This window comes from Megachile rotundata, chromosome 12, assembly GCF_050947335.1.
Source record: "Megachile rotundata isolate GNS110a chromosome 12, iyMegRotu1, whole genome shotgun sequence".
Classification (NCBI taxonomy): Eukaryota; Metazoa; Arthropoda; class Insecta; order Hymenoptera; family Megachilidae; genus Megachile; species Megachile rotundata.
In genome coordinates, this window is record NC_134994.1 from 4,729,690 (window position 1) to 4,744,460 (window position 14,771).

The 14,771-nt window shown below is 37.0% G+C and overlaps 1 protein-coding gene across 2 annotated transcripts in view; it reads right to left on the reverse strand.

Moving 5' to 3' along the window:
• LOC105662425 (uncharacterized) overlaps positions 1-14,771 on the reverse strand; it is a 503,073-nt gene that overhangs the window by 23,493 nt on the left and 464,809 nt on the right. For both annotated transcript variants that reach the window (XM_076537797.1, XM_076537798.1), the window contains exons 7-9: positions 4,692-4,764; positions 3,364-3,404; positions 53-1,117 (exon numbers count right to left, since the gene is read on the reverse strand). In XM_076537797.1, coding sequence (XP_076393912.1) covers positions 53-1,117; positions 3,364-3,404; positions 4,692-4,764 — 1,179 coding nt within the window. The remainder of the gene's footprint in view (positions 1-52; positions 1,118-3,363; positions 3,405-4,691; positions 4,765-14,771) is intronic.

The following is a 14,771-nucleotide window of genomic DNA, read 5'->3' on the forward strand; positions in this document are numbered from 1 at the left end:
AGCTTTAATACCAGCCACAGTCATCTTTAGTTACATATTACGTAACGCTTACCATCTTCGGTCTTCATCATCCCCGCAGCCGTAGCAGCAGCCATCGCCATCTGGTGTTGTTGAGCCGCGGCCGCAACCTCCTGATGGTACACCCGTTCTTGCTCCTCCGGGGTCATCCCAGTTTGTCCCAGATAATACATATTTGTTCTCGAATGCAACTGCTGTTGTTGCTGCTGCTGCTGTTGCTGTTGTTGCTGCTGTGACTGAATGGGTGCGCAGGCTTGCGTGTCGTATCTCTCGTAGGCTGACGTGGTACCCGGGTCGTACGGTCGATGATTAGCAGCATTGGCTACTGCGTTTTCGTAGCCTCTCGCATTCGCGATCTCGTTGGAGTAGGTCACGACAGGTCGCGCGATATTACTAGCACCAGGGTGCATGTAAGCCCTCGCATGTTCCGCAGATCTGTGGTGATAAAGCTCCTCGCTGGATGTGGCCGCTGCAGCTGCCGCCGCTGCTGCTGCCATCATCGCCGAGGGCTCGTAAGGAGACCTCTGCGACATTTGGTGACTCATCCTGGTGTCTTCAACCATCGGCATCGGATAAGCGACTGTGGGCTGCATGGGCAGCACGTGATGCGTTGGGTGCTGACTCGGGTGATGTATCGTTGCGCCGATGGACCCTCTAGATCCCATAGCGTCCATCGAGGACAACGACGAGGAGTTTGAGTCTTGATTCATGTACGAGTCGTACGTGGGTCGTACAGTAGGTGGAGGTGGTGGAGGGGGTGAGTTTACTCTACAAGAAGCTGTATCTTCCGTCTTGGGTACTAACAGGTCCGACGTGCTTTGACCCCTGCTAGACAAACTGCTGCAGCAACTGCCGCTTGTCGCCATATTCTCGGTTTTAGGGACCACTTTTGGCGTGCGGGACGAAGGGCTTTCCTCCGGAGTTTTGGGAGGTTTTATGTTGATCCCTGTACCCTTTGTCGTTGAATAGTAGTCGTAGGTCAGACTGCTTAGCACCGGTTTTGTGTCCTGTGTCGTGGATCCATACTGAGAGTAGCTCTTACTGTCCATTGATGGCGGCAACAGGTTTGTACTGATGTATTCTGGAGCTATTCCGGACACTGTTACAAAATTTATCATATATTTTGCATCGTATTACATTACGGACGAGTTTTAGTTAACACCTTTACTTCGCTGCGGAACAATTTAATGTCCATTAAAATTTGCTCCAACATGCTTGGGGGTGAGAACGCAAACTGATTTTGAAACGTAATGTTGAAGTAATTGCGGGCATAACAGTTCAAAGTGGAAACCATAAAACAAGTTTCTACGTTCGGTTTCATTTTGTTAAATTCACAAATTGGTGTTCCGGTACAGTTCAAGCATGCAGAGCACAGTTGGAGATACTCGCAAGCAGCGCATTCCACAGTCAAGTTATTGTAATAACCGCAATTTATCTGCAATTTACATGCCTGTAAATTACAATAGCTATCGACTGTTAGCGACGCGGCTCACTAGTATACCCAGCGCAAAAGCAATAAAAGCAAGGCGATCGATCTCGCGCGAGCACGCGAAAATGATTCGCGTGAAGAATTGGCACGGATCAAAAAAGCTTAAGCCCCGATCAGAAGTCATAGCGCAGTTTGACACATATGGATTTTCGTGGAGAATTCCGGGCACGTTGAGAAGGGTTGCTATGCCGCCTTACCTTGAGCCTTGTGTCGTGCCTCGCGTGCGGCTTGCTTATTGGCCGCGGCAATGGGACATCCGGACAGGCTTCTGTGCGTGCTCCGATTCGAGCTGACATGGCCACGGCCGTTGCAACCAGGCGTTGGGCATTTCAAAATAGTCTCATGCATCGCCAGAACTGCGAGAACCCAGAGACACGTCGCGTGGTTACAGAACGCTAGTCGTTCGAATTTTTCGAAATTTCCTAATACGCAAGCCAATCGTCCGACCACACATACACGCACACCAGGGACGGTAGGATTCAGATTGTATACCCGTTTAACTATGACCTCGTTGCGATCAGTATGCAACGGTATGCGTTGAGTATAATTATCATCGTGGTCACCGTCGACGAACACCGAGAGATAGGTGTTGTGTATAGTAGTATATATACAGAGAAATAGAGAGACAGGATAGAACAAAAGAGAAATTAAAGGAACAGAGACAAAGAAAGATGGGGTACACAACGTCACGGGATAAAATATACAAATAAATGTGTACAATCAAGTATACCGAGCGGGTAGAGAGAACTCAAGTAAAGACATAATCAATCGAGTGAAAAAATATAAGACAACAACTTGCGGTTTGTTTGTGTATGACGTGTATGTGTGTGTATGGTGAATCGTATGTTGGATACACAGTGGCTTCTACATAATTTGACTATAATACCACCATACGTGGAAATATGGATACACAATATGTATTGTGTCAAAAAATTTATCAACAAATTTCTTGCACGGAGAAAAATCTTTTAAAAAATTAATTGTTTACTAACATTTTCTACTGAAATTAATTTTGTACTAAAATTAATTTTTAACTAATGTTGTTGAGTAAAATTAATTTTAGTTTAGTAGTAGATAATTTTTGAAGTGTATTGCTACTGCAAAAGATCCACGACCTCTCGTGTTGGAAGGAGCTAGTGTCTTAGAAGATTCGTCGACGCGCGACGAGTGCGGTTTGTTGGGGAAACCGTGAAAACCGTGTCACAGGAGCGTGTGATCGCCGTTTAATTATACTCAATCGCACAAAATCCTCCGTTCGATTCTGGTGTGTGCGCATACGCATAGTTCGGGTGGTAGCACCGCCCGTGTCTCGAGTTCTCCAGATGTTCGTAGGCACGGCCAACGTAACCAAGTTCAAGTGTGGTGATTAATTCTCTACTATAATGAACTACAAAACAGAACGGTAAATTCAAACGAAAGTGAACGCAATAAATAAAGCTCTCTACCCCGCAAACGAAAAGCACAAAGAATATAAACAGACAGACACATAGACACATATAGACGGGCACGGTTCAACGAGCCCACACTTTTATCAATTATTCGAAGCTTAAGTTACGTTGTTTTTCATTTTCCTCGGTAATTTATTTTTTCCTACCACGTGGTATTTGAAGGAATTGTGTAGATCTCTGTGCAATCGAAGTTTTCGCGAGATCAAGCAGAGATTTCGATCAAAATTGTGTCGTAACATTCCAAGATCGTGGCCTATTAAAGGAAACGTGCTAATGTGGAAATTAAGTACACTCGCTCGTTCACTCGTCACTCCCTTGTCCCGTTGCGTGAAAAAGGCAATTTCGCAAAAAGAAGATGCATCTATTTAACTACTATAAGAAGTGAGTACGGTAGCGGTGAGTACTTACTCTCTGGCGTTAGTTTATCTTTCCTTGGACAACCAGATAAGCTGAAATCACAACATTCATGGATTAAAGATACGATTGTAAATGAGTAGACTTAAGAAATATTTTTAACATATTGAAATGCAGAGAATCTAAAGGTAACTCTTTGAGAATCTTTTGGTACAATTAAAATTTATAGAGATATAAACCGCTTTGTGTGAAATTTTAATAGTGTTAAGTGGCAAAAATCTAGGATATATTGGTTACACAATATTATTGAAATTGTGAATGAAATATTTTTTGTGCTTTCATAATTAAAAATTATATTTGGGGCACACATTTAAATCAGAAACTGCATATTATATAAAACGTTGGAAAAATAAATTTGTTTGAAAATGAAATCAATATTGTTATCTAGTCTGTATTGGTTTATTTGCAGTAAAATTCATAGAAGAAAGCTATTTATATCTAAAACAATTCTACAACAACGATTCTAGTTCTACGATAATTTGCGAAGTTTTAGTATGAAGTTTACGTTTGTAAATTAAAAACGTATTGAAAAGTGACTTAAAATATAAAGAAACGAAGCAATTGTTTGTTTTTCTAACAAAATAGTATATACACATTGAATGATAAAGTTACGCGATAAATTATACTATGAAGCAATGAGATTGTGCTGTTATACTGCGCTTGATTATGTTCACAAACATTCCATATCTAATATTATAATATATCCAAAATTAAATTCTTTTGTCAAAGGTATGGAAAATTTTTTATCTGTAACGTTTCAACAGTGATATTTCTCTGGAATTCATAATACATTCTGTTTAATTATATTAGTTTTGTTTGAACTGAATAAAAAATGAGACAGAACCAACCGTGCTTATTATTATTCTTGGACTTTTAATTCTTGTATAATTATTACAAAGCTATTCAAACCATATTAAATTCTTGTAAAATATTTTTAAAATCATACTAACTTTATTATTGATATAAATTTCACAATAGATTTTTATTATTATTAATTTATCAACAATTTTTCGGTGCATTATTTTCATTATGCATTATACATTATTTACATTACAAAAGTTTTTACCGCAAATTTTATTTTTTGATTATAAAGTAGTCAATTATTGTGATTATATAATGAGTGAAATTGATAAAGAAAATTGTATTGAAAAATGATATAAAATTTTCCTATACTTTTGATAGCAAATTAAGTCGTACGTAAAAATGATCGGATTTGCTCTCATGTCGGTGACACTGTTCTCCATCAACCTGTCGTATCAACTGGCCGTTTAATTGACCAGGGCAAAGTGCAGAGCACAGCTTAATTACCGATAATTGCTTACCTGCGGTGGTGAGAGTAGAGTCCGGTCACGTGACCTTGCCCCGTGCACCCTGGGGTTGGGCACTTGTTGCCCTCTGTAACAAATTAAACCACGGCAAACGGTCAGCTTTTGTACTATCTGTCATCATTACATAGAACATGTACATTGTCATAAACTCAATATTTCGGAAAGATTTCTCAGAACAAATTTTCCATAGGATTAAATACTTTAATTTACAGGGTAAATTGGTTAACTTTGCTTTTGGAATTTTAATAAATTTTAGTAATAAAGCATTTGACAGTTTTAACATTTTATATTTAAAATAAATTGCTCTTATATTAATTGTTGATAGAGATATTTAATAATAAACCACGGAATAGAAGTATCGGTAATTTAATTAAAAACGATACGATTATATATGTAAATAATGATTTTTACATTCTAACAATAAATATTTATAGGTAAAAATATTATCCATCATATACATTATTTATACCAAATAAAATCTTATAATTTACAATAAAAATTCATAATTTATAATAAAAATACTACGTATACTATACATTTCATCGTTATCGTCAATACAAAAATTCCAACAATCAGAATAATTACCAGTAAAAGTTAATCGGCATAATTCCAATTAATCGACCGTTTCAAATCAATTGTATTGTAGCTCTTAATTAATATCGGCTATTAGCACCACGTAATTGTAACACGAAGTGTAACTCGTTCCTCCTACCGACCAATCCCGTTGAATTTCGAGATCGCTGCAAGCGCGTTTGATTGTGGATAAATTGTGCGTTCACACCGTCGGAATATTGGCTGAAATAGCGACCAAAGCGTGACAATGTTACGGTAGATGGAAAATATTGTTCCAGTGCTTGCGTTTTGTAATGCGGAGACAGTGGATTTGCATTCAGATATTCACTTTCGCTCTGGCTGTCGAATGAGTTCGTAGAATCAATATTTTATGTGGAGACAGAATGGTAACGGTGCACAGTAACCGTGCACATGAAAAATGGAGTTTCCTCTCGATATTTGCGCCGCGATAATTTCTCTATTATTAAAAACACGTTGGTATTACGAAAATCTTTCAACCTCAATACCACGTGTACATTGAGCATCGAATAATCATTTTTGTTACAATTATATTGGCAATTGTAACTGTTAAGGTGGTCTGTAATTTATTAGGTATGGAAATAAATTGTTGTTGAATATGTGACGCGTGCTTATTACATGCATGACGATATAACGCGTGGTAATTTCTCACATAGTGATTTAATAGATGGCGATACAATGTATGGCGATATAATATGTAGTAATACCAACCAAAGTGATTTAATAAGTGGTAATACAACGCGTGGTAATATGACACGTGACAATTCCACGTTTGGTGATTTAGTAAAAAGCAATACAATATGTGACGAAATAAAACGTAACAATCCCGCGTTTGGTGATACAACGTGTGGCGATATAGCACGTGGCAACGCATGGCAATTGACACGTACCAACAAGAAATGATTAAATTTGAAAATTTGAAACTTATAATGTTTATACACTTCTCTTAAATTTAAAAAATGGATAATTTTGAGATCTGTAATTTTTTTTTTAAATTAAAAAATTTATGGGTTTATAAATTTTGACATCTCAACGCTTTTGAGCTTTTGTATTTTCAAATTTGAAAATGTTAAAAAATGTACAATTAAAAATTTGAAAATCGGAAAATTTGTATGAATTATTAACGTAGTTTGTAAACTATTACACGTCCAAATAAATTTACAAAACGTCTGATAACCTATTTGTTAAAAATTAATTGAACAATTAATTAAACAATTTTTAAAAGAGGTTATAAGACCTTCATTAAACGACATACAATTTTTTACGAAAAACGATGTAATAACATTTCATCTGTAATTCATTTAAGCAAAATACAAATCCCAGCACGTTTTCTAAAACGAAACGAGATCATTAAAACTGGAATTCTCCCATGCGACAAGAGCAGAAAAATGTAGGGAATAGTAAAAAGCTCGACGGCGGATATTCTTTCAGAATAGCAGCGGCAGCAGATGGAATTGAATGAAAATTAACTATCGAATGGATGACAACTGCTATATCCGACATGGTATACTTCCAGCACGCCATATAGATCGCAAGGTATTTCTAGTTTGCCAATATCCATGAGCATTTTATACGTCCCTTGGTCTGATCGTTGAACTTATAGGCAAATAAACGGATTGTTTATTGTTTGATATTGATGCAATTTAAATTTATGTCCGATCATCCTTTCAGTAATAAACAGAACTTTATGGAGATTAAATGAAAATTATGTTTCATACTTTAGGATAATTAGGTAAAGAAATTAGTAAAAAGAAAAATATCTGACCTCTACAACGTTCCACTTACGGAGGTTAAGTTGTTTTAAGGTTATGTTTTAAAGTTAGTTTAGATTAGCAATAAATAGGAAATTTAAGAAAATAGTGTTACTAAATTATCATTAAGGTGTCGTTTGGTGATAATTTTTAATAATTCAGGGTTGCTTTATATTGTTTAATGTATATCTATATGAAATCACTAAGTGAAGCTATGAAGCATAAAATTACTGAATAAAACTATTAAGTACGAAATCAGTAAATAAATTTATTAAGTACAAAGTCACTAAATGAAATTATTAGGTACGAAATCACTAAATAAAATTACTAAATGAAATTAATAAATACAAAATCACTGAATGAAATAATTAAGTAAGAAATCAAATTAAATAAGTACCAATAATGTAAATAATGTAAAGGTAAATGTTCTTTCAGGTCGTTCACTGTTTAAGTAGTATGAGATGATATAACATTTTAAAGCGTTAATTAGAAGGTCTAAATGAAAACGGACAAGCTGTGGCCTAATGTGGCCTAGTGTGGATCTTGTCGCGCAAGTTACGCATTTGCGAGTAACCACTGGGATTTCTCTGTCCCATACCTAAGCCCCAGGGATTAACACTGTGTATACATTCAACCTAAAACCTGGTTATTCGTGAAACGAGCACGGCCGCTTCATTACCGTTTTATCAGAGAATGAGGGTGTCAATCTCCTAAATGACAGCTTTGCATACTAAAAACATCGGTGACATCATAAAAAGGCCATAGAAGTTAAATTCACGATTAATCCTTTAAGTCTTTAGTCTGAATGTATTTGTGTATATACATGGTGTGTTCCATAAGTAATGCGAAGTATTTTTTTTAAAGGAATTTATTGTACCTATTCTTACAAATACTTAATATTCTTCAAAGTACTGCCCTTGGGCATCTATACATTTTTGCCAGCGACCCTGCCATAAACGGTACGCTTCCTGGAATGCGTTTTCCGGAACCGCTTTTAGGGCCTCGGTCACAGCCGCTTGAATGTCTCGTATGGACGAGAAACGCGTTCCTTTCAGGGGTGTTTTGATCCGGGGGAACAAGAAAAAGTCTGCCGGTGCCAGGTCAGGGCTATAGGGGGGTTGGGGAAGCGTTAACACTTGGTTTTGGGTTAAAAACTCTCGTACTCGCAGCGCGTTGTGGCACGGCGCGTTATCGTGGTGCAGTACCCAGGTAGCGGAGATCTCTCTTCTTGCCCTAAAGACCCTTCTTCGGAGTCTCTGCAGTACTTCCACGTAGTAGGCGGCATTAACTGTCTGTCCCTCAGGTAGAAATTCTTTGTGCACAATACCTTTGCTGTCGAAAAAGACAATGAGCATTGTTTTGACTTTCGACTTGCTCATTCTTGCCTTCTTGGACTTCGGAGACTCGTTCGTGTGCCACTCAGCGCTTTGGCGTTTAGTTTCCGGATCATATTGAAAAACCCACGTTTCGTCACCGGTGATGACGTTGTCCGAAAAATCTGGTTCAATTTCAAGACGTTGCAAAAGTTCTCTTGAAGTTTCCACTCGGTTCGCTTTTTGCTCTTTCGACAACACCCGCGGCACGAGCTTGGCGCACACTTTCCGCACCGCTAAATCTTCAGTCACTATGCGGAACACAATGCTAGACGACAAATTCAGTTCATTAGCAATCATTCTGACACTCACTCGACGATCAGAGTTCAAAAATTGTCGAACACGAGCCACATTATCGTCGATTTTGCTGGTCGTCGGCCGCCCGGAGCGTTGCTCGTCGTGAACTTCTTCCCGGCCTTCTTTAAAGGCTTTTAACCATCTTGCAATTTGTGAGTAGGACAGAGAAGAGTCCCCGTAAGCCTCACGAATCATTTTGTTAGTCTCGTCAGCCGATTTGTTTAATTTCGCACAAAACTTTATCGCGTACCGTTGCTCGATCGTCGATTCCATTTTCTCCGTGACACGGTCACCAAACAGGGGGTCACAAAAATTAACGTCCTGTCCCTTTCACAGCTCGGAGAGCCCTGGGACCGGGTTCGTTGGAAAGCTAAGGGTCCCCCACATCTAACGCACGTGGTCCGATCCCCCTCCGACCAACAGGAGCGGCTCAGGAATTTCCTTCGCATTACTTATGGAACACACCATGTAATTATTTCCACTACACAAAATTATTTTAATGAGTATATTTGACATTAGAAAAACTATCCTTTTCAAAACAAGCATGCTTGACATTAAATAAGAAATTGCTATTTCTTCATGACAAATATATTATAATTTAACATCGAGAAAATTAAATTCATTTATTAAAAAAATTGTCATATGTTCATTACATTTGTCATTAGACAAGAACATTTTATATAAGCAAGAAGCTTATGTTTTCATGACAAATATACTCGTCATTAAACAAAACATTTCAACCTTTTACCCTTTCTGCTACTATACAACGAAGGGGTTAAATTAATTGATTAAAATTATAGCATTGTCGAAAGAACTGCCAGAAATGACCAGACAACCGTACACAAAACACGCCACATGTTTAATTGAACATCGAATGACCCTAAGTGTCCAGCAGCAGCGTGCCAACGATAAAACTCGTGTTCAGAAACTTTCTCTACACTCTTTTCAGCACTTTTCCCCCTTGATTCTCGCCGTTCTTGCGGCTGTCACGAAATTGCATCGAGGCATGCTTCGAGCAACCTGTACCATCTGTCGTGTACTGGCTGTAACTTAATGGCTGGTATGGTGTACGTCACGTATAATCGTGCTCGTGTTCGTGTTCTCAGGGTGACCTCGCGTGACCAGACAATTACGGGTTTCCAGTACGCTCTATACAGTCCATAAGTATCAATCGCTTAGGATGAGATCACCTATTCGGATACTTTGTTCTTAATGTTGATGTTGGTTTTTACAATAATAAAAATTGCTATTGTGCTGCTAATCAGATGATAGGCGTATTGGAATTTTACCTAAGCTGTTCAAAAATCTTTTAGTGGAGTTTATGTCTTGATGGAAGTAAGTTGTAGAGAATAAATAATTCAAAGACAATTTTACGTGAAGTAACAATTTCAACTAAAGCCTCATCTATAATTTTCAAATCACTGAACTGTTCATTATTTTAATTACCCAAATAAATTTTTAAACCACCAAAAATTAATTTTAAAAAATAACTCCTGATTTATGAATGTCTTAATTTCACTCTAAATAGGCCTATTTCGATAAAGCTATAATACTATGTACAAACAGAAACGAAGGTTAACTCTGTATGGACGTTCGATCGAACCCGTTCAGCCACCCTGATTCGTCGACGTAATCCGTTCCATACGAGTTTAACGGGATCAGAACCTCTATCTTACGTATTAACTCATTTCGTTCCTTGGTTTGGGGTCAATTCGACGTTTCTTAACGCGAAAAGCTCTGACGGGGCATAGGTACGTTCGTCACGTGTGTTGGAGGGGTTCGGAAAGGGATTCCGAAGGAGCCTTAAGGGGAGGCCAGCTTTGGGTTAGTTGCGGGTTTTTCCCTTGGAGTGAGCGCACTTTTATAAACTTTGTCGTGTACTAATCCTCCGTCGGTCCAGATCCCCCTAGCCAACTACACCCGAGCCACAAAATGGCCGTCATGATGTCGAGAAACTTCATCAGCCCGTCATTTCGCGTACCAACGAGAAAGAGTCAGAGGGGGAGCAAGTCGATCCCCGTTTAAATGTCTCGTGTCTCGTCTGGTCCAGCTTCCTGGTAAATTGGATTACGATACGTGACGTCATTAGCGACATACTTTATTCGAAGCGAAAAACCTGGTCAGTTATTAGTAGAATGAAAAATGTAAAAATCTACCTTTTGAATCGCGAACTGGGTTTCGTCCTTTGAAGGAATGATTGGCTTTTATTACACACAGGCACTACGTGGACATGATACATTCTTTTTATGAGTTATATTCTCAAATTGGATATCGTAGGCAGAGTTATTTCTGTAATTAATTAGTATTTTATTGTGGAACCAGGTTACTGTCTTCTGACAGTTTTATACCGTTTTGTTAGATGCTTTAATTTCGAAGTTACTAATATTACAATAAAATTCCTTTACACATTTTAGAGTGTTTTATAGGTACAGGTTGCTGCACTTTTTATTATTGTGCTGCTTTTATTAATTTGTTGAAATGAATTATTTAAAGATAGTGTGTTTTAATGTTATTATTTACACTATATTTTTTATTTATCATTTCTGAAGTTATTTCTAGTAACAATGTCCATAGTCCAATAGCCATTTCTACCAGTTTAAAATGATAAAAATAGTCACTTGAGCAAATTACTCTTCTTTTTACTCTTATTAATCATGATTCTCTTCCTTGGTTTACTCTTGTTTTCTTAATAATATTTAAAAATTTAAACATTGTGACTTCAACAGAACTATCGTACCATCGCAAGTAGTGCTATAAATCACTGGTCAGACATGGTTGGCTAGTTAACTGATCTGAACTACTTTTACTAGTTTCCACGAGATCTGTTAATACCTTCCATTAAAGTGTTTTATATTATACTTTGTGTATTAATATGAAAACAATGTTTCTTCTCATACATTTTCTGTTGTACATACTGCATGTTTTGAGGCCTATAAATAGTACTACAATAGTTACACAATTGTAAATGTATAGTATATAGAAGTTTATACTTCTTTTCTATTATTTAATAATTATTTAATAAAAAGTGAGTGTTCAATATACCATGATTTTTAAAGTGAACAAATAAATAAATAAAGAATTAGATGTAATTCAACTTATGCCACACTCGCAATGCAACCTATAATTTCAAATGTGATAAACCTGACTATAATGTTAGTGTAGTTAAATTTAAAATTCTAATTCTAACCATATTTTGCACAGCCTAGCTCTATTTATGCAAAAATAATATGATCTTTATGTCATAGAATCCATACGAGTAATATTTCAAAATTCTTTAATTATCTACAAATTGCAGTCGTGGTTAATTAACTCTGACTGGCGGTTGTTAAAAAATCAGAACCAAAAGGTTTAACGACTAATTAAAAGCATGGAAAGGAAAAATATAATATTAAGTTTATCCTACTACTACTGTTACATTTTTACTATTATATTTTATATAGGTACATGAATATACCTGTAACTAATTATAAATAAATTTACTTGTACCTAACTGTACATAAACTTATTTGTAACTAACTATAAACAAATATAGAAGTAACTAACTGTACATGAGTATACTTATAATTAACTATACATAAAATTACCTGTAATTGACTGTAAATAAGTTTATCTCTAACAGTTCATAATGTACTTATAGTAGACTACAAGCAGATTTCCCCGCATATCAAAAATTTAGGATACAATCGAAATTACAGAAGTATTCTAAAAACTTCCTACCCATTCGATTTCAAAACAATCAATGTATCAATAACATTCCACTAGCACATTCGGCTAATGAATGAGGGGATAATGAACAGTTGTCGAAGTAGGTACAGTATCGGGTTCCGGATTCCGTGCTTTTTAATTAGCGGCAAGGTAAAAAACGGTGAGCCGGCTAAGTGAGGGCGAGCGGTTGGCCGCCGGCAGGATTAATAAATTAGCCGTAAGGTTTTAAAACGGCCAATGCCTAAGCATGACAGGAAGCAGTGAAAGAGCAAGAGAAAGCCGTAGAGAGCGAGAGAGAGGGCAGCAACGAACGAAGGGGCAGATAATGGTTCCGGTCAACAAAATGAATACCGGCACGCGCTGTTCTTTCCGGATCTCTGAATAGACTTGTAACGAGTCGGTCAGACCTTTCTTCTCCCTTTTCCCTGCTCCTGCACGCCTTGCCATCGGGTCTATCCCCGTCTTTTTTCCTACGGGATCCCGTGCCGGGTCGACAAGAGGGAGAAGAGGAAAGAGCGGATCCAAGGGGCGAGAACGGGGATGAGTTGCGAGGGTGAGACCGTGGCCGAGTGTGTAATTGTGTTATTTTGTTGCCATTTCACGTGAGGGTCACCACGAGAAGGCCAGAGGTGTACATAAACACCGGGATTGTTTTATTCATTCGTCCCGTGCTCCGCATATGACGCGTGCCGAATTCTTTTTCTTCCTCTCTTTCTTTCACTTGATCGCATGGCCTTCCTTTTTTTCGGCGATTGCACGCAATGAAATCGATTAAACTAGTGGGTCTGCAGACCAGGTGCCTCACGCGAATTTAAACGTGTATTTCAAATTTAGAGTACCTACTGTAAACATATAGGTAGAACAAGTATGTATGGATTTTTAAGTTCATATGATTAAACGTGTTTGATACTATCGAAAAGGATACCGAACATTATTGTTGATTTCACGACTAAGGTTAATGACGACTAAGTATTGTCGTGATGAGTTATGGAGCTTTTAACTTGCCTCCCTTTGATTCTACATGAATGTCAAAAACTATTAAAAGCGATACGAAAACACGGCTTTTCATCGATTCGACAATTGACGTTGATGATATCGTCAGATTACTATTAAAATCTATATAGCAAATACCATTAATATTTTAGGTCAAAAGACCCAAAATTGTGGGTGCAGCGTTGTACAAACAAACAAACAAATGCACATCGAGTTGTCCCAGGAGCCTGATGTTCAACAATTATGTTTTAGTTATGAAAACACGCAATTCATGAAACAATATTTCAGTTTATAGGAATATTCATTGAAATCAGTGAAATTATGTTATGGTTACAGGAGTATCGAATGAAATCGGTGGAATTATGCTTCAGAGGAGTATCCAATGAAATCGATCGAATGATGTTTCAGTTATACGACACGTAATCAATCGATGGACAAGTTTAAATATCCATGTACGGATACAGTAGAGAAATAGACGTGAACTTATTTTAATCATCCGATACCTGCGACCTTCGATAGCTTCTTTTTTCATGATCGGGAAGAGTGTTTCTGCAAGGAAAATATCTTCGTATTGATTTGTAACGCGTCGATTGCTATTGGAGATACCAAAGAGGCATATATTTAAATCCCTATGACTTTCTAACGGGTTTAGCATATGACTTTCTTTATTTTATTTAATAAATGTTTTGGATATTATATGTAGAAGAAGTAGAAAATAGATGGTTAAAATTATTATTTAGTTTTATGTGATATGTAGGGCTATGACATGTAATGAGAATTGAACGAATGTTAGAATTCTAGTATGAGTGATCAACCACGTGGACAAAAGATAATTTATCAATTAATTTACCTGAATTTTATTAATTTTGTTAATTGATTTATTGCAATAAATATATGTATATTTCCCAATTTCTGTATCTAAACTTTCACATCCACAGATTTCGATATTACCATATTCCCAAATACTTACATTTCCGAATCCCACATTTATAAATGCTGTATACTTAAAATCTATCACTTAAAAATTCTCACATTTCTAAATTTCCTTGTGCACACATTCTTAATTTTTCAAATTTACAATTTTAGACATTTCCAAACTTCCAAATTCCCTGTTCAAAATTTGCTGAATTTTTGAAGTTCACAGTTTTACAAATTTCTGAACTTTCAAATTCCCTGTTCAAAATTTATTGAATTTTAAAAATTTTCCAAATTTTTCAGAGGAAGCAAAATTTGCTCCTGAAGATACCTGTGTGATATCCATACTTAGCCTTCCCTAGTTTTATTTTATATGAAATGTTAAACTACTCTTCCTCTGGCCATCAACGTGTTAACACATTCTCATATGTTGCAGTACATTTCCATAC